The following is a 24515-nucleotide window of genomic DNA, read 5'->3' as shown; positions in this document are numbered from 1 at the left end:
AGCCAGCAGTGTGCCCAGGTGGCCAAGAGAGCCAGTGGCATCCTGGCCTGCATCAGGAATGGTGTGGCCAGCAGGAGCAGGGAGGTCATTCTGCCCCTGTACTCTGCACTGGTTAGACCACACCTTGAGTGCTGTGTTCAGTTCTGGGCCCCCCAGTTTAGGAGGGACATTGAGATGCTTGAGCGTGTCCAGAGAAGGGCGACGAGGCTGGGGAGAGGCCTTGAGCACAGCCCTACGAGAAGAGGCTGAGGGAGCTGGGATTGGTTAGCCTGGAGAAGAGGAGGCTCAGGGGAGACCTTATTGCTGTCTACAACTACCTGAGGGGTGGTTGTGGCCAGGAGGAGGTTGCTCTCTTCTCTCAGGTGGCCAGCACCAGAACAAGAGGACACAGCCTCAGGCTGTGCCAGGGGAGATTTAGGCTGGAGGTGAGGAGAAAGTTCTTCCCTGAGAGAGTCATTGGACACTGGAATGGGCTGCCCGGGGAGGTGGTGGAGTCGCCGTCCCTGGAGCTGTTCAAGGCAGGACTGGACGTGGCACTTGGTGCCATGGTCTGGCCTTGAGCTCTGTGGTAAAGGATTGGACTTGATGATCTGTGAGGTCTCTTCCAACCCTGATGATACTGTGATACTGTGATAATTCTATTCCCTAAATGACTTTATGAGCCTCTATGAAGGCAGGATTAGAGACTATGGTCTAAACATATACCCAAAGGCCTTATGAACATAAATTAGACTGTTTTCAATTTATTACATTTTAAAATCAAGAACCCTAGTGTGCTGTGAAAGTAGCATTGTATATACACTGGATAGAGCTGGCAGATTTGTCTGATTATTAATTTAACATTTGAAGGAGAACTACTTAAGCAAACTCTTCTATAGTTGCTTTTGTCACCTCTGTGCTTTCTTTTTCTCCTACTTATTTTGTTTCAGTCAAGACTAGAAATTACTAAAAGGAGAGCAGCAAGAATGATCAAAGATACGGAACAGCTTACATATATTGAGGAGTAATTACATAAACTTGGACGTTTCAGCTTGGGAAATAAATGGTCAGGGTGGTGGATGCAGTAGATGTATCACAGTATTATCAGGGTTGGAAGAGACCTCACAGATCATCAAGTCCAACCCTTTACCACAGAGCTCAAGGCCAGACCATGGCACCAAGTGCCACGTCCAATCCTGCCTTGAACAGCTCCAAGGACGGCGACTCCACCACCTCCCCGGGCAGCCCATTCCAGTGTCCAATGACTCTCTCAGGGAAGAACTGTCATCTTCTCGAGATTGTTTTTCATTTTGTAGACAAGAGAATTGCAATTAATCTCTGATAACAGCCAGTATTGAGTGAAAACACCATTGCCAGATAGGAAACAGAGCACTTTACAGAGTGTCAAATAAGCAGTAAAAGCAATAGGAAGCTATAGAGGCCAAAAGGTTACTCTGATTCCTAAAGTGATTAGAAATATGTGAATTTTCCTCCTGTTAATGAGATGCCAGCTCTGGTTGAGGAGGTACTGTTGGGGAGGGGAAATGAATTGCTGCGAGATGATATTTTCCAAAGTTACTATTGTTTATCAATTTTTCAGAACTCTGCCACCCCCCACCACTCATTTTAATAATATTTCAGTTCTTACACGGCCATGGAAACATTCTCTGGATGATATCTGCATCTAATGTAACCAGCAAAATATGTGCAAACATTAATTGAACTGGAAGAGAAGGTTCCTGCTGTCAAATGCTGCTTGCAGTCAATGTGCTGCTTGCCCAGCAGCTGGGCTCAAGCTCTTTCTGCTCTATGGCAGCAGGCAGCAGAGGATTACAAAGAGGCATTGAAGCATTTACTCACAGGTTGTTATTATTACCCTCACAGGGGCCAGCCACAGTCCAGACAGTGCCCAAATGCTGTCAGGGGACTCTGTCTTGTTGGATGTTGAGGCTTGAATCTTCCCAGCTTCTGGGGACAGGACGCAGACAATCTCTGCCCTTGTCTCCTGGCTGCTTCTGCACCATCTGTGTCTATGCCCAGGGATTCTGAGCAGCACCTTCAGGTGCAGAGGCAGATGTGGTGCAGGCTCAGCACCATGTCACGCTGGCCACACAGGCCGATCGCCTGCAGGCATCCAGGCTCTGCTCCTGGTCACTGGCGGCAGTGGAGTTGAGCAGGCAGCACTAAGGCAGTGTGCAAGAGCAGCAGGGCTGGGCACAGCAGAGAGAGCAGGCACAGAGCAGGGCAGCAAAGCAGGGAAGCAGAAGCAGGTTGTTCACCTGCACATCTCCTTTGATCAGTGTGGGCCGAGATGAATTGCCCTTTGGACACAGAACAGCCACTCAGGATGGCAGTTAGCCAAAGCTTCCCATGTTAGGCAGAGCCACAGGCTGGCTTGTCCCTAACTTGGGCAAAGCACAGGCCCTGCACTAGGCAGGCACAAGCTCAGTGTGTGCACCTTGCACCACAGGACCCTGGGCAGCCCAGACTCAGTGGCTCCAGGTCCTTTTGTGTCTGTTTCCCATGCTTGCCTCTCAGGTGGAGCAGAAGAACATGCCTAGGCAAGGCAGGACATGTACCAGCCTATTTTGCGTCTATCAGGCCTACCACAAGAGGTACTGAAAAGATATCCTGGGGAACTTCCACCATGTACTTGCCTCAAACTGTCACTCTGTACTGAGGGCATAGCTGGGTGAATGTTTGGTGTGTAGCTGGCTAGGCCATTACCATGTTTGTTTCCTAAATTGTCTGCTAATTTCAGTATCAGTATCACAGTATCATCAGGGTTGGAAGAGACCTCACAGATCATCAAGTCCAACCCTTTACCACACAGCTCAAGGCCAGACCATGGCACCAAGTGCCACGTCCAGTCCTGCCTTGAACAGCCCCAGGGACGGCGACTCCACCACCTCCCCGGGCAGCCCATTCCAGTGTCCAATGACTCTCTCAGGGAAGAACTTTCTCCTCACCTCCAGCCTAAATCTCCCCTGGCACAGCCTGAGGCTGTGTCCTCTCGTTCTGGTGCTGGCCACCTGAGAGAAGAGAGCAACCTCCTCCTGGCCACAACCACCCCTTAGGTAGTTGTAGACAGCAATAAGGTCTCCCCTGAGCCTCCTCTTCTCCAGGCTAACCAATCCCAGCTCCCTCAGCCTCTCCTCGTAGGGCTGTGCTCAAGGCCTCTCACCAGCCTCGTCACCCTTTTGATTTTCCTTCTCTCTTGCCTTCCCTATGTTGTGTTTTGTTGGGTTTGCTTTTTTGTTGTTAGTTTTTTGGTTGAGTTTGGGTTTTTTATTTGGCAGTTCTTCTCTTCTTTCTAGTCTGGAGCCCATCAACCCCACCAGGTCCCAGGCTTTCTCCTCAAAGTCTGAGAACCTAGAATTATTGGTTTTACTCTAATGGCTAGATAATGATGAATGCTACAAAAACTCTTACCTCCATCAGAGTTCTGCTCTGATTCTATGTCAGCATGTGGTTTTGTGGAAGAATGATTCCCTTTTCTCCACCTAATTTCAAGCTTCATTTTGCATCCTCTTCTCTGCTATTTTTTACTGCCTGCATTTCTTCTGGTGCAGAAAGATTTACTAGCTGCCACAGATGGAAACTCACCTGAATCTTATTAGCTTTGCTGCATTCCACAGAGATTTTTCTAGACAATAATTAAACAAATTATCCTTTTTAAATTTGTAATTAGTTGTAGGGATTCTTGTTGGGCAATGAAGATGAGCAGCAGCAGTGTGAAAAAGTCATTTTTTGGAATTGGAAGAGTTTAGATTGAACTCTGGCATGCTTTTTCCTCAAAGATGAGGACATTGAAGACTTGGATGCCATAGATGTTGACATTTTACTCAAAAAAGCTTCTAACTTGTCCTAAACTGAGGGGTAAGCATAGTTTTCATCTTCTCTGTCATGCTGGGAAGGGAGGCTATAGAGTCTGGCAGCTGGAAATATGCTTACCTTAACAACAAATGAAGCTAGGGTTGGTAGGGAGAAATTTTGGCAAAATGTGCTTATTTTATGCTTTGATAATATTGCTTAGTTCTAACTTTTCATGTCTCCCACTGAAAGGTGAAGTTCAACAAGGACAAGTGCAGAGTCCTGCATCTGGGGAGGAATAACAAACTCTACCAGAACAGGCTGGAAGGTGATCTGCTGAAAAGTAGCCCTGTGGAAAGGGACCTGGGGGTCCTGGTGGATAAGAAGTTATCCATGGCACAGCAATGTGCCCTTGTGGCCAAGAAGGCCAATGGCATCCTGGGGTGTATTAGGAGGAGTGTGTCCAGCAGATCAGGGCAGGTTCTCCTCCCCCTCTACTCTGCCCTGCTGAGACCTCATCTTGAATGCTGTGTTCAGTTTTGGGCTCCCCAGTTTCAGAGGGACAGGGATCTGCTGGAGAGGGTCCAGTGGAAGGCTACGAGAATGATGAGGGGACAGGAGGGCATGGCTGATGAGGAGAGGCTGAGGGACCTGGGCCTGCTTAGTCTGGAGAAGAGAAGACTGAGAGGGGATTTGATCAATGTTTATCAGTATCTGAAGGCTGCCAGGAGTGGGGGGGACAGGCTCTGCTCACTGCTGCCTGGGATAGGACAAGGAGCAATGGGTGTAAGTTGCAGCAAAAGAGATTCTGCCTCAATACAAGGGGAAACTTCTTTACTATGAGGGTCCCAGAGCACTGGAACAGGCTCCCCAGGGAGGCTGAGTCTCCTTCTCTGGAGCCTTTCCAGGCCTGTCTGGATGTGTTCCTGTGTGATCTGTGTTAGATAGGATTGTCCTGCTTCATCAGGGGGGTCGGACTCGATGATCTCTTTGGGTCCTTTCCAACCCCTAACATCCTAGATCCTATGATCCTATGACTTTCTCTTCTTTATTTTCCATCTTTAAAACCCATCCAGAAGTGATAGGACAAGAGGAAGCAGTCTCAAATTACCCCAGGGGCAGTTTACATTGGATATTAGGAAAAAATTCTTCACTAGAAGAGTGGTCAGTGACTGGAAAAGGCTGCCCAGGGAAGTGGTTGAGTCACCATCCCTGGAGATACTTAATTTAAATGGGCCTCAGGGACATAGTTTGGTTGTAGACTTGGTTCTTTTAGCTTTACAGGTCAACTTGATCTTTGATGTCTCATTTTCACAGAGAGTGATTCTTCACAGGTAGAGTGATTGGCATTGGAATGGGCTGCCCAGGGAGGTGGTGGAGTCACCATCCCTGGAGGTCTTCAAGAAAAGCCTGGCTGAGGCACTTAGTGCCATGGTCTAGTTGACTGGTTAGGGCTGGGTGCTAGGTTGGACAGGATGATCTTGGAGGTCTCTTCCAACCTGGTTGATTCTATGATTCTATGATAATGTAGAGAATATAAATTATGCCCTGAAACACAGTGGTGTTTTGTCCCTGTTTCTGTAAGCATGCTCTTCAATAGAGCACATATTCCTTGGCCAAATCTGTGTAGCTCTGCCCTTGCCTGATGCTATTTAACAGCCTGCCTGCAGGTAACAGTTATTTTTGTGCAGCACATCAAAACGCTCCACTGGATTTAATGGGCACCATTTTTGTAACTCTAGTAAAAATACAAAACTAAGGGAGAAATGTTTCCTTCTGTTTAACATGCTTTAGCTACAGGTGTTTCCTTTTAACTGTGTATGCAGTAAAGAAGCTGCTGAAGTTGCTGTAAAGCACAGACATATCCATTTCCTCTTGCCGTTGCCACTGTGTTGCTCGGTATGCTGAGAGCCTCCATGAAGCATTTCTGGTAGAGCAAGTAGCAGTGGGATTAATGTGTGTGCTGTGAAAGGAGGTTGTGTGGGGCTCCTGCCATGCCTGAGAGCATAGGACCTGGAAATAGGGGGTGCATTCCTCAAGGAAGAGCAGATGGTACTTTGGGAACGGACCCAAAGCCACTGCAGTAGTAATTCATAACACCCTTGAACACTTAACTAAGAATAATTTCATACTATCAGTCAGCTTTTTTGCCTATATTTGGTACAAAGAATCAATAACAAAGGAGAGAAACAAATACTGAAAATAGTGATAAGACTGGTAAGGAACCTAGAAATTCAGACTAATGGTAAAGTGTCTGTATTTTCAGACAGCTTGCATGTTTACTGGCCACTCAGGAAAGATTAGAAGTATCTCAGTTGGGAGCATTAAATCTGATCTGTATTAAACACTTCTGTGGTAAACTTATCTACAAACACAGGCAGACTGGAATGATAAGATCTATCCCAATGTGTCTTAACCCATACGAATTCTTCACAGAGAGAGTGATTTGCCATTGGAATGGGCTGCCCAGGGAGGTGGTGGAGTCCTCATCCATGGAGGTGTGCAAGAAAAGACTGGATGAGGCACTTAGTGCCATGGTCTAGATGACTGGCTAGGGCTGGGTGCTAGGTTGGCCTGGATGACCTTGGAGGTCTCTTCCAACCTGGTTGATTCTGTGATTCTTGAGGTTCTTAATGTGATGATTCTTGAGGTTCTTAATGTGAGCCACTATTGTGGTTGCTACCTGCTTTAAGGAAAACCCCTTGTGCATGCTCCTGCATGTTTCTGTTGAAATTTCCCTGTCTTTAAGCATGGGGATAAATATTTAGGATCACTATGAACCTTAATGCTAGGGCTTGTTTAAGGTTAAAAAGGTGGTGTTATAATCCCTTATCCTCGTGACCGGTGCATACAAGGAATGCTCTTTCAGTTTAGGTTTGTTATCTCTGTGGAGTTAATTAACTTTGTAGGTCGTAGGAGTATATTTTATATTAGAGAAAAACAAGCAGCACCTATCAGTGGAAAACAAACAATTCCTTGGAGAATGTGAGAAATGCCCTAGGGTTTTCCACGAGTGAAAATTTGTCTTTATCCTTTTCATGGGAGTAGTGCTCTTAGTATACCTAACTTTTGCATCTGAATAGTACTAACCAGTGGCAGAGAATCATAGAGTGTTTTCAAGTCTATTTACTCTTAGTACAGCACTTTCCTACCCTCTTTTGAATGTCAGCTTACTGTTTTAGGGAAAGAACAGTGTTTGTTCCTGTTTCTGATGCTCCAGTTCTGGGCTCCTCAATTCAAGAAAGATGTTGAGGTGCTGGAACATGTCCAGAGAAGGGCAACAAAGCTGGTGAGGGGCCTGGAGCACAAATCCTATGAGGAGAGGTTGAGGGAGCTGGGGTTGTTCAGCCTGGAGAAGAGGAGGCTCAGGGGTGATCTTATTACTGTCTACAACTACCTGAAGGGGCATTGTAGCCAGGTGGGGGGTGGCCTCTTCTCCCAGGCAACCAGCAATAGAACAAGGGGACACAGTCTCAAGTTGTGTCAGGGTAGGTCTAGGCTGGATATTAGGAAGAAGTTCTTCCCAGAGAGAGTGATTGGCATTGGAATGGGCTGCCCAGGGAGGTGGTGGAGTTGCTGTCCCTGGAGGTGTTCAGGAAAAGCCTGGATGAGGCACTTAGTGCCATGGTCTAGGTGACTGGCTAGGGCTGGCTGCTAGGTTGGACTGGATGATCTTGGAGGTCTCTTCCAACCTGGTTGATTCTATGATTCTATGATTCTATGATAGGTACTAAAGCAAGGCCTTTATTTTTTTCATAAGATTATCTGTCTGATGTGGTGTTAGAAAGACATTTTTTGAGCTGTCCTAGCAAATGCTGTGTTCCTGCCATAAACAGACCCTCTCACTCTCTTGTAGAAACATGTGTCTTATTTGAAAGGAGCTCAGTGGAACAGAAAATATAGTTTAATCTTCAGCATAATTGCTTATTTCCAGCACTATAAAATTGTGAGTGCTTCTACACTGAATTCAATATTAATACCTGTTACATGAAGGTGAAGTCATTACATATTTTGTTATCTTTAGAGAAGTCTTCTACATTAAAGTGATGTTTAGCAGCAGGTTGTTTGTGCAGGTCTTTGTTGTTGTAATGGGACTTTCTGTGTGCTTAGAATCCATGTACAATTATGAGCTCTTGAATGTGCTGTAGGGCAGTGGAGTGTGCAAGTGAAGCAACTTGCTTTGTTGATTTTCTGAGAAGGTATAAGGAATCTAATAGAATCATAGCATCACCCAGGTTGGAAGAGACCTCCAAGCTCATCCAATCCAACCTAGCACCCAGCCCTAGCCAGTCATCTAGACCATGGCACTAAATACCTCATGCAGGCTTTTCTTGAACACCTCCATGGATGGTGACTCCAGCACCTCCCTGAGCAGCCCATTCCAATGAAAAATCACTCCCAATCTGTTGAGACATTTCTGGATCTTGAGTCCAGGTTTCCCATGCTGGATCTCAAAAACACTTACTACCAGTCCTGACATTCATGCAGAGTTTGCTCTGAAAGTAACAACCTTCTCTAGAAAAGAGAGAGGCTTTACAACTCTCTTCTGAAAGTGTTACAGAATTGTGTTCTTCCATAAGCAGAAAGAGCAAGCTAAGGCAGTGGTTACTCTATTCTAGAAGAAATTCTTTGTATGGAAAATCTTCAAAGTTTGGTGCCTAAAAATGCAGTGTAGTCAAATGCATTGTTGGTGTTGTCCAAGCTTTATATTGCTTCATGTGTGAAGTTGTGAGATCCCAAAGTAACTTCCGAGTAATGATTTTATGAGATACCTCCCTGACAGAGAGACTGTACTTCTCCCTCCCAACACCTCGAATACTGTACCATCCAGAGCAGGGGAAAACACACTTATCTCTTGAAAATATCCAGGAAATTCAAGTGAAGTCAAAAAAGGAGTAATATGCTGTTCACTGGCTGCAGCAAAGCCTGTCATGCGGGCATCCTCGGAGAGATGAAGTTCACCACTGCTCCGTCAAGCTGCTGCATGTTCTTACCCTGTCTTGTGATGAGAAGTGTCTGCAAAAGAGGAGATGCCTGCAGTTTGTTTTTTGATTGCTGTAGAGTTTGCCACAAGTAGAGACTGGGGCTGTGAGGCAGTAAGAACAACAGTGATTTCTCTGGGCAAAACTGATTGTTCCTTTTAGCTGGATCTGGCTTATGGACAAGTTACAGCTCTAGAACTTAAGGTGCATTAGTGTAAAAAGATGTTGATGATATGTCTTGGATAGCAGATGTTTCTGTTTGACTCTTCCTGCACCTTGGGTCTTCCAAGAAAAGGAACAGTCTTCCCTTTGTCCACAGTTCAACACACCTTAAACTTAGTTGTTTGTAAACCAGGCAGTGTAATTTTTGTCAGCAGTGGCCAGTTTTACCGCTGGTGGTAGCTTTGGCAGGTAACTGCAGTGTTTGTGAGGCTTGCAGCCTATTTTGGCGATCAGTGCACAGGAGAACTGAGTTTCAACCTAATCTTGGCTGTGCTAGGTCTTGATTTTAATGGCCTTCAACTTAGTTGTTTGTAAACCAGGCAGTGTAATTTTTGTCAGCAGTGGCCAGTTTTACCACTGGTGGTAGCTTTGGCAGGTGACTGCAGTGTTTGTGAGGCTTGCAGCCTATTTTGGCAATCAGCGCACAGGAGAACTGAGTTTCAACCTAATCTTGGCTGTGCTAGGTCTTGATTTTAATGGCCTTCAACTCAGTTGTTTGTAAACCTGGCAGTGTAATTTTTGTCAGCAGTGTCCAGTTTTACCACTGGTGGTAGCTTTGGCAGGTAACTGCAGTGTTTGTGAGGCTTGCAGCCTATTTTGGCAATCAGCGCACAGGAGAACTGAGTTTCAACCTAATCTTGGCTGTGCTAGGTCTTGATTTTAATGGCCTTCAACTCAGTTGTTTGTAAACCAGGCAGTGTAATTTTTGTCAGCAGTGTCCAGTTTTACCACTGGTGGTAGCTTTGGCAGGTAACTGCAGTGTTTGTGAGGCTTGCAGCCTATTTTGACGATCAGTGCACAGGAGAACTGAGTTTCAACCTATTTTTGGCTGTGCTAAGTGTTGATTTTGATAGCCTTAGTTGTGCTATAATTAAACATGGCAATTACTTTGAAGAATGGTTTTGTGATGCACTCTGTGGACTTATCAGGACCTTGTGATCTCCATTGCTCAAAGTGTTAGTTTCAGATAGACCAGTGTGGGTTTTTTGCTCGGCATTTGAGCAACGTTAATTTAAATGACGCTTCATGAACGTAGATTTTCCTTTTCTTGTTTGTATCACCAGTAACATCAAAAGTGTTCTGAGCACCTGGTAAAGCTAAAAATAACTTCTCAGGGTGCTTTACCTTCCCTTTTGTGGAGCGCTTTGATTTGTTTGTTTGTTTCTGGTGCATATTGTGGTAGGAGTTGGGAAAAGCAGTGATTGCTTTAAGTAAGAAGTGTTGGGTGAGTGGGCTTTGGATGCTCCACACCCCTGACATTAAGTATTGGGTGGGGTTTTAAGTTGTTTTTGCTTTTAAACAAATATTTTCATTGATCATCTGGATGAGGCAATTTGTGCCATGGTCTAGATGACTGGGTAGGGCTGGGGAATAGGTTGGACTGGATGATCTTGGAGGTCTCTTCCAATCTGGCTGATTCTATGATTCTGTGATTCTATATTCATAAGATAATGACCTGTTCTAGTTGAGGCTGAAAATGACAGATACTTTTTCTTAAATGTCATTAGGTTAAAACTTACTTTTCTGGGACTTTGCTTAGTTACAGACAAGCATCAAAATCCCACTCTCTGGTTGGGAGAGATGTGCTGTCTTGCAAACATGTTTTCTAGATCCTAATTCCTACTAAAATCTCCACATTCTTTTCTAGACTTACCTTGTAAGGCATCACAGCTTTGGAAGGACATTCTTTGGATACTGCCTTGCTTCCCTTCCCCCTACCCCTCATAGAATCATAGAATCAACCAGGTTGGAAGAGACCTCCAAGATCATCCAGTCCAACCTATCCCCCAGCCCTAGCCAGTCAACTAGACCATGGCACTAAGTGCCTCATCCAGATGAATTTGGTACATATTTTCTTTAAATCTTCTAAATGAAAAGAGGTTCAGATGCACCTGTTAAACGTGTTAAATTTCCAGGTACTGTTGACTGCTGATAGGTTTTAAGCGAGATGTGGCTAAAATTGCCTGAATTGAATGTGTTTTCTTGGAATTTATGTTTGCAAAGTCTGTGCAGTAAAATTATGCAGTAGGAGGTCTGCTTTAGATTTTAAGACATTGCTTTCTTCCATGGCTATTAAAATAAACGTGGAGAACTTCCTCCTTCTTAAAAACCAAACCAAATTATGCCTGGCAAACTGCTTTTGTTGCAAAGGACACAACGCTGACCTTTAAACAGCAGGCTGAAGTGTTTCTGAAAGGCAGTCTGGTTCTGCCTGGTATATGAGCATAGCTCTGCAAACATAGTTATTTGCTGTATTTCCTCTCTGTTACTTTGAGGTTGGTTTAAGCATTGAAAAATGCTAAGGTGAAATTGTATGCTGTTTAAAAAACAACCTGACAACCCAGAAGGTTACTCCTTTGTCAGACAAAGCCAACTTACCAGTCTCAGATTTGGTTTTAGAGTACTGACAAGGTGAATCATGAGTCTTTCTGGCAGCTGTATGAGAACCTTTTAAGTGATATTGAATGCTATTTGTTTGTCAGTGAACCAGAGGAGTATTTGGTTCACACAGGGCATGGCGAGCAGCATGCATCCTGCCTGGGCTGCAAACAATCGGCAGCAACAGGAAACTGCTTTGCACCAGCTTTGGAGAAGAGCAGATCTCGTTTGAAAGTCGAGTGTAAAGTAACATAGCTGAGGAGTTGTCTCAGCTGGGATTTGCACCTCTGGGAAGCAGGTTGTTGTTTCATAACATCCTTGCCAAACTGGTAGGAGCTGGGTGTGTCTAGAGCTAACTTTGTCTTTTGAGGAACCAAGCTTTTCTTTGCAAGTGACCTGCTTTGTTTTGAGAAGTCTTCGATCTATTTGGTTGTTCAGTGGTTTGGTTTTTCTTTTAGGAGGTCCAAACATATGGGCCATAACCTCTGAAGAGCGGGCCAAGCATGACAAGCAGTTTGACAGCCTTAAACCCACAGGAGGCTACATTACAGGTTGGTATGAGATTCTATATTACACATTAACTTCTGTGTACACGTAAGTATCTTTGTAAAACAGGTTGAAAACTGCATCCTGGCCCTTTGTTGTGTGACTAATAACCGGAGTCTTTGGGCAAACAAAGGTTGTTGCTAAACTTTTACAAGCTTTGGGGTGAAGTTTGGCACAGGACACTGCTTGATTAACCCAGTCACTTCTGCAGCTAGTGGCTATATACTGTCACCCTACTCAGTTTCACAAACCAAAGAATATCAGGCGAAATCTATGCTTAGATGGGAGGCTGCCAAAGAACACTTAGAGTAGCTATTGTGACAAGTGAGAGCAGAGACACCAGAAGTGCCTCTCCTCTGTCTGAACAGTGTTAGAGAATACTGTGCTGTTATCTTTGTCTTGAGGGAGGAGACAGGGAGAGAGATACTGACAGCTTGTCCTTGATAATGGCTGCTTGAAATGTATTAACCCTTGGGCCTTCCCTGAGTTCTGGATAAGCTAATGGAATTTTGCAGTGCCCTGCTGTCAGTTCCAGTTATATTCATCAGCTTCTCCTCTGAAACAACTGGGTCCTGTTGCTGTGCACCTTGAATTTGCAGTGTTTAAATTGAAGAATCTGCTTGTGACATCAAGAAAAGGCTCAATTTCATTGGCATAAATGACTTAACTTAAGAAAGCCCTGTTCTCTGTGTGTGGGTAGGCACCAAAGACCAGCTCAAGTCACTCCTACCCTCCTATCTGTCTGACAGTGCACTCTCTGGTGACTCCACTCACCCTGCTTATCCTCATCTTGATCCCAATAAAGACTGAGGAAAGCATGAGAGGCTGTCTATTTGGAACAGGCAAATCTTCTGCCTTGCCCAAACAGCAATAGGAGGTTGGTGTTTACTACCATCTCTAAAGCATGCAGTCCAAGGAGCACCTCTAGGCCACATAGAATCTGGGCTCTTACCTGCCTGTATGCCTTTAGATTTCACAGTATCACAGTATCATCAGGGTTGGAAGAGACCTCACAGATCATCAAGTCCAACCCTTTACCACAGAGCTCAAGGCTAGACCATGGCACCAAGTGCCACGTCCAACCTTGCCTTGAAGTTCATTATTTGACAAGTACTTGAAATTAAAGGTTGTATATTAATATAAGGGAAGAAAGAGCTGAAGGAATAACCTGAAGTCACGTTTAAGCATCTGTAATTCACTCATAGGTGAGCATAAACACCACTATCCATCTTTTGTCATGTTTGTTTACAGCACTATCAGTACCAATTGCTGTGGAACTTTGCATGGAGTTGTAAAACAGTTCTCTCTTGTTCCCTTCCTAAAATACAGAAGTATTGACAGAACACAGTATTATCTAGGACATGATAATTTTCCAGTTTTTCTAGAGAGGCAGGACTGCCTAAAGTTAGATTGGATGAAGGAGAAGGAAAGAAATAGCATGGACATCCTTTCTTGTTAAAGTAATTGGGTCAAAACTAATTTTTTACTCATTTTTACTTCTTTAAAATCTTGTGTCAAACTGTTGCCAGCTGTTGACTTGTGACCTAGTAAAGCTTTTTATAGTTATTTGAAATCAGTTCTCAGAGCAAAGCGTCAGGGTTACAAAATACTTGGTTATCTGACCAAGCTTGGCATCCAGCATGCTGGTTCCTTTCAAAAACCTGTCACACAACAGAGTGTTGAGGTCTTCTGAAAGTCTGTGTCACTGCTGTAAACGTTTGTTTTTCTTGTTTGTCATAGGTGACCAAGCACGTACCTTTTTCTTGCAGTCAGGTCTACCATCTTCAATCCTTGCTCAAATATGGTAAAGTATTCTTTACTGGTTTGGTTTGGTTTGTTCAATATAGATGTGAGATGAGAGAGTTTGGGTTGTTCATTCTGGAGAAGAGAAGGCTCCAAGGAGACCTTATGCCTTCCAGTATTTGAAAGAGCCTACAGGAACCCTGGAGAGGCACATAGTGATAGGATGAGGGGTAGTGCCTACAAACTGGAAGAGATTAGACTGAGATTAGTCATTAGTCATGGGAAATTCTTCCTAGTGTTACCTAATGATGGTAGCTATTTCTAATAATGCATTTTGTAAGCTGTAGTAAGTGCTTGAAACAAAAAGAGATGCTAAGTTGCAAAGGTTTCATAAAGGGAAGTGCTTGTTGGGCTGTCACAAAGGTCATTGTTAAGCTTTGTCTTTTATTTCAAATAATAATAATAATGTGGAAAAAGTAATTAAAAAATAATACTTTAAAAAGTAGTGGTAAAAGAGGTAAATGATGGGTTGGTGAATTGCTGAATGATCTTTGCAATCCTAGTACCCACCAAAAAATGACAATGGGAGTGAAGTGTGGGAAAAATTCTGTGCTACTAAACTGGGAGTGGAAAATACCCTGAAAGTAGACGGGGGGAATGTGATGGTTTGGGTGTTTCCTGCCCCCACACACTTTGGAAATCACCCAGACTAGACTCAGCCAGCTCTGGAAGTTGAATGAAGCTTATATTTACAGCTAGCACAATATACAAGCAGATATTTACAGTCTATACAGTTATAGACAGAAATAGACAAGGGAAAAGGGAATACAGAAACACAACAGCCCTCCCAGAAACCTGAGTCCCCAGGAGGGGCTCTCTACTGCCCCTTCACCTTCCCCCTACCCCTCTCAACCTTACCCCAGTCCCAAGGAAGAATGGAGGTTCAGCCAGGGGGTTAGGAAGCAAAGTGGATTAGGAAAGAAACAGAGGGTGGGGTTAGAGAGGGATGCAGCTCAGAGCTCCCCAGCAGAAGTACCTTATCTGTGTTTTGATTCTTATTTGTATACATCTCAGCAAGCCTTTGAGTGAAGTAGACATCACCCTTGTTTTCCTTTCACAGCCTGTAATCTAGTTCTTCTCACCAAAACATTCTAGCTAGCTTCAAACCAGCACAGGTTAAAAAATCTAAAGTCATAGAAAATGTTAGTAGAAGGTCAGTTACAATACTCTGTAAGACAGCAGCCAGTGAGGTACTGCAGAAACTGGAGAAAGTGCTGTTCTTTGCAGCATAGATGTGGTGATTGCACTGCTTGAAACAGACTTTGTCACTCCTTGATCTTCACTAGAGTGGTCTGTTCATTTGAGGGTACTTGGTTGCTATTAGGATGTACACGAGCTAAAGACGTGGAGGAGAGGCTCAAAATAGTTGAGAACACCTCACTTGTGAAAGAGTGCTGAAGAAAGTAGCTAGATGCAAAGTTAGATTTTTCTTCAGTCGTGTGAAGTACCTAGAAAAGACTGGCAAGGAAACCTTTTGTAGGACCCTTGGGTTTTATGCTGAACACTAACAGAATGAAAGGAAAAATACAGCTTCATATTATAGAATCATAGAATCAACCAGGTCTGATTTCCTTATTTATTTCACCTGACATTATTCACATTCCTATGCCTGTGCCTCAGATGTTTTAAGTATTATTAAGATTCCATGTTTTCTATCTGACCAAAGAGTTTGTTTCTGTATGCCCTGTTGCATATTTATTTGGAGAAGTTTCCAAGGAAAACAGGATTAAAAAACCTCTCCATTATTTGTGAATTAATGGACTTTCCATAGTGGATCCATAGTGCCTTGAACAAGTTTCTGCACTTTCTTGTTTCAGATTTTTTCATTAATTCACACAGTATCACAGTATCACCAAGGTTGGAAGAGACCTCATAGATCATCAAGTCCAACCCTTTACCACAGAGCTCAAGGCTAGACCAGGCATAAAATTGTTGGTCCAGCTCATAACACAGCAAAAAGCATAGCAGAGGTGTGCAGCAGAGGCAACAAGCATGTCCACTGAGCATGAGACTGCTGTTTTCCCAAGTGTTGTCCTGCTTCCTCAGATCCTAAGTATTGAATACACAGTAACTTTAAAGCTGACCTTTGCAGAAGGCTACCAAGTGGGTGGTTGAACTTCTGAAACTTCTGGGGGTTTGAATGCTGTCAAAAGCAGTAAATCTAAAAATGGTTACAATCAGTTCCTTGTTTTCTTGTACAAAACAAGAATAAGAAAAGCTTCTCATTAAGTGAAAAAAGCAGATTTACTTTTCTTCCTTGTGGGCTGTTCTAAGTTTATTTTATTTTGGTTTTAAGGACACTATCAGACCTGAACAAGGATGGGAAAATGGATCAGCAGGAATTCTCTATAGCCATGAAGCTCATCAAGCTGAAATTACAAGGCCAGCACTTGCCTGCAGTTCTCCCTCCTGTCATGAAACAAGCTCCAGTGTTTTCACCACTAATGTCAGCTCGCTTTGGTACTTATGAATATGTAATTACTTATTTTGCAGAAGTGAATTAAAAATCCAGAGTTAATTGCAGCCAGAAACAAAGACTGATATGATCAGGACAATTGAGTGAATGAGTTAAAAGAAATCCAAGCGTATTCTGGCCTAGAAAATTCACAAAGTCACTTTCTTGATGTCTTTTTGTTATTTAATTCTTTGACATTTAATAATAAAGAGAGACCTTCTACTGAATTTTAACATGAGCTACAAGGAGGCCATTGACATCTGCCATCTGACTTGCCGGCCGTCATCTTGTACTCGTGGTCTTTTTTTGTCTCCCTCCTACTCATTCACCTATTTATACTCAGGGTTTTTTAAAGTTAAACTTAGTAAAGGTCAAAGTTTTGGTAGAACGCTTACTTAAAGTGCTCTTTTCAAAATGAGTCAGATTTTCTCTAGAATCATAGAATCAGCCAGGTTGGAAGAGACCTCCAAGATCATCCTGTCCACCATAGCACCCAGCCCTATCCAGTCAACTAAACCATGACACTAAGTGCCTCATCCAGGCTTTTCTTGAACACCTCCAGGGATGGTGACTCCACCACCCTCCTGGTTGTATGATCAATTAAATAGAATAATTTATATTTTTGCTCTCCTTTTTGATGGTGTTTTGGGACTCAGTGCATGCCTGTTGTTGATTTGGTTTGTAGAACAAAATGAACATAACAACTGGAATTCAAAATGAGCACATCCTTTTATGCTGAAATTAAATGTATGCATATGTTAATTACATACATGATTTAAAGTGTTTGCCCATTGCTAAATCTTGTGTTTGCATCCAAGTGCATGCATTTATAGAAAGCTATGGATGGCATACAGTTGCTTCCTAGTAACCTTCTATCATCTCATCTGCACATTGGTTTTCACAGGATGAAGCCAGTAATTCAGGTGCTCTTACTTGCTTCAGGCAACTGCCTTAAAGAAACCATTTGCTAGGCATGGGTCCCTAAGTATGGTCTTTTTTACCCGTATGGATTCTCCCAAGGCTGACACTTGGAAGAAGATTAGCACAAAAACAGTGACAGCTTCTTCTTGTAGAGGATTGTCACAAATTTTGAGTCGTGGCCTAATTCTCTCTCAGGAGCCAGACATAGAAAGGCTTGTTGAAAAGCTTGTTCTAACTGCAGTCATCAAAACCTAGATCTTCTTCTATGAAATGCTAGGTAAATCTCTCTACCTTGAGGCTTAATTGCTTGGAAAGATTTGTTACTTTCTTTTAATTCATGCCCTTTGGTATATTTTCCTTGCCAGCCACCTTGCCTAAACTTTAAGAGAAAAAGTAAACATTACATATGAGCTTCTATTTTAACTCATTGTATCTCTGGATGCAGGTTTCTTGGTGTAGTTTCTGCCTAGCATAATGGACCCAGTTTCTTGCTGAAGCTTTTGCAATATTAAAATCATGAATTGTTGCATTTTGCTCTAGGAATGGGTAGTATGCCAAATCTGTCCATGCCAACATCTATGTCTACGATCACACCATTAGCTCCCATGTCTCTGACCTCCATGACTTCCATTCCTCCTTTGGTTATCTCTGCTCCCCTGGTGCCTTCTGTCAGTACCTCTTCGTTGCCAAATGGAACATCCAGCCTTCTGCAGCCTATGTCCGTACCCTTCTCTTCAAGTAAGTATAGTACTGTGCAGTGCTTGCTTTCAGAATGGTGAATATATTCTCTGTGGTTGCTTTCAGACAGGGATGGTAATACTTGCAAGCAAGTTTTAAAAACCAGTAAGAGTAAAAATTGTCTTTCTTCCAGAGTTCCTATTTGTCAAGTCAGTTCTAACTACAAGGCGCTGATCAGCTTTTCTTGCTTCTATCAAAGCCTTGAGTGTTTATTGCAAAGCATTACCTTAAACCTGTGTTTTTTTTTGGTTTTGTTTGTTTCAGCTTTGCCTCATACTGGTTCTTTAGGTCCCATGGCAGGAGGGTTTGGTGTGTCCAATATACAGAAGGCACAGTCACTAATCGATTTAGGATCTAGCAGGTATGAAAGTTAAGTTTAAAGTGGTTATATCTTAAACTTGAGCAGGATGCCTCTCAAAACTTAGCAAGCATTGTTGTTTTCAGAGGATATTCATTGAACTTCTGTCTGTCTAATAGGACATACCAAGTCTGAAAGCAGATTTGGTTTTCATATACACGATAAGTAATATTTTCAGTACATCTGACAAAGCTGCCTGAAGTAGATGAGTTCAAATCAGAGAAAGCAGTGCCAAAAAGAAGGGAATGTACCTCATAAGTCAATAGATCTTACCAGGTGGTTCTAAAAGGAATGTTTATGGATTGATGTGCTCATTCTTTGTAGAGGGCACCATGTAATTATCAGGCATGTAAGAATAGTATGGTTAAATATTTATGGGTGAATTTGTTTTATGAATAATAGAAGATTATGAAACTTTGTAATCATCTCCTCTGTGTCACGGATTTTAAAGCTTTGCCATAGACCAAGTGAGGGTGTAGGCATATCTGTCCCATTGGGGAGGGAACAGCCTCTCAAAAGACAGTCCAGAGAGCAGCTCAGCCCCAGTTCAATTCTGGAAGATGATACAGAAGTGCTTGCACCATTTTGCTGCTGATACAGAGCATCTTGGAAGAAGCTAAATTGAGATTAGACATTAGAAAGAAGTTCTTCACCACAAGGATGGTGAGGCAATGGAACAGGTTGCCCAGGGAAGTTATAGAGGCTCCAGCTGTAGAAGCATTCAGAACCAGGTTGGGTGGGGCCTTGAGCAACTGGTCTAGCAGGAGATTTCCCTGTGCATGGCAGGAGATTGAAATTAGATGATTTTTATGGTCTCTTTCAACCCAAACCATTCCATGGTTCTGTGATCTAGTGTGAACATACCTGACTTTGGGCTCTTCATACAGAAAGACACACACCTGATTCATGCAGATGTACAGTAGGGAGATTGTAGGTGTGGTGTGTGCCTGTAATCATGTGTACTTTTGAAATTAGGAAGCTTTCTTTGGCTGGTGTTCTAATGTTGCAGAATAGTTGCTGTTCAGTGTTTCTGCTGACAGCATTTTCACCATTATGTAACCTAATTGCATGCAAAGGACATCTCTCCAGCATTGCACCCAAAAGGCTTTGTTTATATCCACATTCTTTATTGGCTTGTATAATACTGCACATAGTTTTGTTCTTAATAGAGTAGGAGATTGCCTTAAACAAGAGAGGCTGGATGCACCTGGTTTTGTCTTATCTTTAAAGATGAAACACTGTGAAAATGCTGGGACTTGCAGGTGGAAGTTTAGTTACAGCTATAGACTCCATCAAGTGCTGTTCTGCAGAAACTGGACGGGTTGGAAAAAACTCTATTCACCCTCTCATTGACACTCATAAAGGGAATAGGCAGATGTTGGGTATAGAATCATAGAATCAGCCAGGTTGGAAGAGACCTCCAAGATCATCCAGTCCAACCTAGCACCCAGCCTTATCCAGTCAACCAGAGATGGCACTAAGTGCCTCATCCAGTCTTTTCTGGAACACCTCCAGGGATAGTGACTCCACCACCTCCCTGGGCAGCCCATTCCAATGCCAATCACTCTCTCTGCCAACAACTTCCTCCTAACATCCAGTCTAGAGTTCCCCCAGGACAACTTGAGACTATGTCCCCTTGTTCTGCTGCTGGTTGCCTGGCAGAAGACACCAACCTCCACCTGGCTGCAATGTCCCTTCAGTTAGTTGTAGACAGCAATGAGGTCACCCCTGAGCCTCCACTTCTCCAGGCTAAACACCCCCAGCTCCCTCAGCCACTCCTCACAGGGTTTGTGTTCCAGGCCCCTCCCCAGCTTCATCACCCTTCTCGAGACTCTTTCCAGCACCTCAACATCTCTCTTGAATTGAGGAGCCCAGAACTGGACACAGCACTCAAGGTGTGGCCTGAGCAGTGTTGAGTACAGGAGAAGAATAACCTCCCTTGTCCTACTGGCCACACTGTTCCTGATGCAGGCCAGGATGCCATTGGCTCTCTTGGCCACCTGGGCACACTGCTGGCTCATCTTCAGCCTACTATCTATCAGTACCCCCAGGTCCCTTTCTTCCTGTCTGCTCTCAGCCACTCTGTCCCCAGCCTGTAGAGCTGCTTGGGGTTGTTGTGGCCAAAGTGCAGAACCCTGCTCTTGACCTTCTTCAGTTTCATCTCATTGGCCTCTGCCCACCCATCCAGCCTGTCCAGGTCCCTCTGCAGGGCTCTCCTACCTTCCAGCAGTTCAACACCTGCTCCTAGCTTGGTGTCATCTGCAAACTTCCTGATGCTGGACTCAATCCTCTCATCCAGATCATCAATAAAGATGTGGAAAGAATTGTCCGACTGTGGTACAGCTATTGGAAATTGAAATAGTGGAACACTACTGACAGACGAGAGTGCAGGAGCTCAGAAGTACTGATAGAAGGTTGGAATGACCTTAGAGAATGGTGTAACAAACACAGACAAATGTAAGGCTGGAGTCTGTGGTTTTCTCCTGTCTCTGCTTAGACACAATGTATGTATTGCTGAGAGAATATGATGAATGTCTACGCTAATTAGTGTGTAATTCCCAGTGCAAGTGCATGTAACCAATTGCATTTTAATACAAGTTGTAGCCTTCTGATGAAAGGTATAAAAACACATGTTTGGGATGCAATAAATGGATTAGATTGGGTTGGATTGGATTGGCTAGTATCAGGCCTTCTCCCCTTCTCTTATTCTTCTGATGCCCATGGTATTGAAGCCCATGGCAGGCAGATGTGGAATATAATGACTTTACTAGCTTAAGAAGCTTCTTTTGATTGCAAGTTTATCAGATAAGTTTTTCTGCCTGTAGTTATTCATTTGCATGCTTCTTAAAGTTACTTAGGTGTCCACCTTCTCATGCAAGTGAAGGGCCTGGGACACAAACGCTATGAGGAGAGGATGAAGGAGCTGGGGTTGTTTAGCCTGGAGAAGAAGAGAGGCTCAGGGGGGACCTCACTTATCTACAACTACCTGAAGGGAGGTTGTAGCCAGGTGGGGGTTGGCCTCTTCTCACAGGCAACCAGCAACAGAACAAGAGAACACAGCCTCAAGCTGTGCCAGGGCAGGTTGAGACTGGATGTTAGGAGAAAGTTGTTACCAGAGAGAGTGATTGGCATTGGAATGGGCTGCCCAGGGAGGTGGTGGAGTTGCTGTTCCTGGAGGAGTTCAAGAAAAGCCTGGATGAGGCACTTGGTGCCATGGTCTGGTTGACTGGCTAGGGCTGGGTGCTAGGTTGGACTGGATCTTGGAGGTCATAGAATCATAGAGTCATAGAATCAAGCAGGTTGGAAGAGACCTCCAAGATCATCTAGTCCAACCTAGCACCCAGGGCTAACCAATCAACTAGACCATGGCACTAAGTGCCTCATCCAGTCTGCTTGATTCTATGATTCTGTGTTCTCCTGTGCTTTTCTATAGCATTATTTTGCAGTGGTGAGCATGAATTAGGTGGTATAAGTGCCTGTGATAGCAAGGTAACAGAATCTTGAATTCAAGAGTTTCTTTTTAGATATGTGTCCCCACTTTCACAGTAAAATTCTGTATTAGTGATGAAATTTGTAGCATTTTAGCAGAGGTAATCTTTGTGGAAGTGGTCTTGTGTTACCAGAAGACATTACCTACCTGTTCTGGTGCCTGTTTGTTAAGCCAAATAACTTCTTCCTTCCTTTCTTTTTCTCTTCCTTTCTCTTTTGTTATTTTTTTAATTGTATTGCAGTTCAAATTCTTCCTCTAGTGCTTCTCTCGCTGGGAATTCACCAAAGATTGTATCTTCAGACTGGGCAGTTCCTCAGGCCTCCAGACTAAAATACAGACAGAAGTTTAACAGTCTTGATAAAAGTATGAGTGGTTATTTATCAGGTGAGTGCAGCGTTTGATCTGGAGGAATGTTTTCTGCCACTGGAAAGTCACAGTCTGAGGGTTGGAATCTTCTCTTGGAATTGTGAAATATGCAGTTGTTGACATTCAGACCTATGCAAGAAAGAGCAGGTTTCAGTTCCCATTTCTGTTCAGCCAAGGGATGGAAATAGCCATCAGTTTATTAGCATGGGCTCTGTTAGATCTGGAGGAGTCTGAAGGGAGGCAGCAGTCTCTCCAGGTAGAGGGCAGGACCGACAGTTGTAAGATACAGCTAGAAGAGCCTGAGAGCCATAATGCTGGGGAAGGTAACTCCATAAAGTCAGCAGTTAAGCACAGCACAACAACCCCATGCAGAGATACAAGCTGGGGTTGGAGTGGCTGGAGAGCAGCCAGACAGAGAGGGATCTGGGGGTGCTGATTGATACCCACCTGAACATGAGCCAGCAGTGTGCCCAGGTGGCCAAGAGAGCCAGTGGCATCCTGGCCTGCATCAGGAATGGTGTGGCCAGCAGGAGCAGGGAGGTCATTCTGCCCCTGTACTCTGCACTGCTTAGACCTCACCTTGAGTGCTGTGTTCAGTTCTGGGCCCCCCAGTTTAGGAGGGACATTGAGATGCTTGAGCGTGTCCAGAGAAGGGCAACGAGGCTGGGGAGAGGCCTTGAGCACAGCCCTAGGAGGAGAGGCTGAGGGAGCTGGGATTGGTTAGCCTGGAGAAGAGGAGGCTCAGGGGTGACCTTATTGCTGTCTACAACTACCTGAAGGGTGGTTGTGGCCAGGAGGAGGTTGCTCTCTTCTCTCAGGTGGCCAGCACCAGAATGAGAGGACAGAGCCTCAGGCTGCACCAGGGGAGATTTAGGCTGGAGGTGAGGAGAAAGTTCTTCACTGAGTCATTGGGCACTGGAATGGGCTGCCCGGGGAGGTGGTGGAGTCGCCGTCCCTGGAGCTGTTCAGGGCAGGACTGGACGTGGCACTTGGTGCCATGGTCTGGCCTTGAGCTGTGTGGTAAAGGGTTGGACTTGATGATCTGTGAGGTCTCTTCCAATCCTAATAATACTGTGATACTGTGATCACTCCTTGGACTGAGACTATTTCTTACAACTTTGTAACATGGGGGACACCTCAGGATCATTTTTGTGCCATGTGTCCCTGTGTCTATATAGCAGTGATTGCTTAGAGATTTCAGCTTTATCTGTTCAAAGAAAGCAATTCAGGGAGGATGCTGCCTTATTGTAACTACTGATTGGAATCTTTCAAAAGTTCTTTTAGGGAAGTCATTCCTTCTTGACTTTCTGTGGCATTTGTGCTTTACCATGGCACTGTGGTGGTTTCAAATGACTTCACATGAAATTAATACATATGGAAGTGGAAGTTCTTACAAAACTGGATTACTCACTCTAATACAGTGAGTAGAGGGCTGCCCAAGCAGTTAGTCACTGTAAAGGCAATATGTATGACTGTCTGTAGCTGACTAGATCTCCCATTATGCATAAGCATATGTCAAGCCTCTGCCTCTGTTTCCTAGCCTCCATAAAGGAGGAAAATGATTTCTTTCAAGAGTCTCAGTACTCTTTGTCCTGTTCAGTTGATTTCAGGCTGAAGGTTTTATCAACACGTCTAGAAGGACATATGGTTCTTTGCTATCAGGGGAAACAGCTTTCCAGTGTGGTATCTCAAGCCTTTGGTAGACAGCCAGCTATGCTTTTGTAACAGCTGTGGGGATTACCAGAAATATCCATTTTTCATGTCAGCTTTTCTATTAGGTTGCTCCAAATGAAAAAAAAAACATAACAGAAGAATACTCACATCTTTATTGTGTTCAGGTTGTAATGCCTGTCATTAAGCCTGGAAGTAAAGCCAACTGCCAACCACTGATGAAAATGGATTAGATTAATATTAAAAATAAACATGCCCTAGTTCATGACCCAGTTTGGGTGTTTTTTTTTTTTTTTGCTACCTGTGAGTCTTTTTTTCAAAGTATTAAAATCTTTCACACTTTTGCCAAGGATTTCAGGCAAGGAATGCCCTTCTGCAATCAAACCTTTCACAGACTCAGCTGGCTACTATTTGGTAAGTTTAGTTACTGACTCTGAATTCAGAGTGTTTATGGTATTAAGAGAGGAGATGTACTTTATTTCATAGAAGATTATAGAGGGACACCATAGATGTAAAATCATAACCTGAAGCTAAGCTACTTCTTAAAAACTACTTTTTAAGCTGTCTTGACATATTTCTTTTTCAATTTCTGTGTTAAATTCCATGAAACAATCCAGACAGAAATTTCAGGTTGTGATTCAGTGATGCACTGGTTCAGTAGAGATGGGTTTGTTCCTTTTAGAAGTAGAATTTTGAAATCAGCTTGCTAGCTTTAGAATGTAGAGAAAGATTTAAAAGGAGGTTACCCTTCAGCATTTGTTACTGCAGTTCCCATAATGACATTTGCATATG

The 24515-nt window shown here is 43.7% G+C and overlaps 1 protein-coding gene across 1 annotated transcript in view; it reads left to right on the top strand.

Moving 5' to 3' along the window:
- ITSN2 (intersectin 2) overlaps positions 1-24515 on the top strand; it is a 110660-nt gene that overhangs the window by 26213 nt on the left and 59932 nt on the right. Inside the window, exons 3-9 of the mRNA XM_064145733.1 lie at positions 11834-11926; positions 13662-13725; positions 16021-16184; positions 17641-17838; positions 18103-18199; positions 21928-22070; positions 24074-24137. Of these exons, the coding sequence (XP_064001803.1) occupies positions 11834-11926; positions 13662-13725; positions 16021-16184; positions 17641-17838; positions 18103-18199; positions 21928-22070; positions 24074-24137 (823 nt within the window). The remainder of the gene's footprint in view (positions 1-11833; positions 11927-13661; positions 13726-16020; positions 16185-17640; positions 17839-18102; positions 18200-21927; positions 22071-24073; positions 24138-24515) is intronic.

This window comes from Pogoniulus pusillus, chromosome 7, assembly GCF_015220805.1.
Source record: "Pogoniulus pusillus isolate bPogPus1 chromosome 7, bPogPus1.pri, whole genome shotgun sequence".
Lineage (NCBI taxonomy): Eukaryota > Metazoa > Chordata > Aves > Piciformes > Lybiidae > Pogoniulus > Pogoniulus pusillus.
Note: the sequence above shows the minus strand (reverse complement) of the source record. Positions and strands in the feature narration are given on the sequence as shown.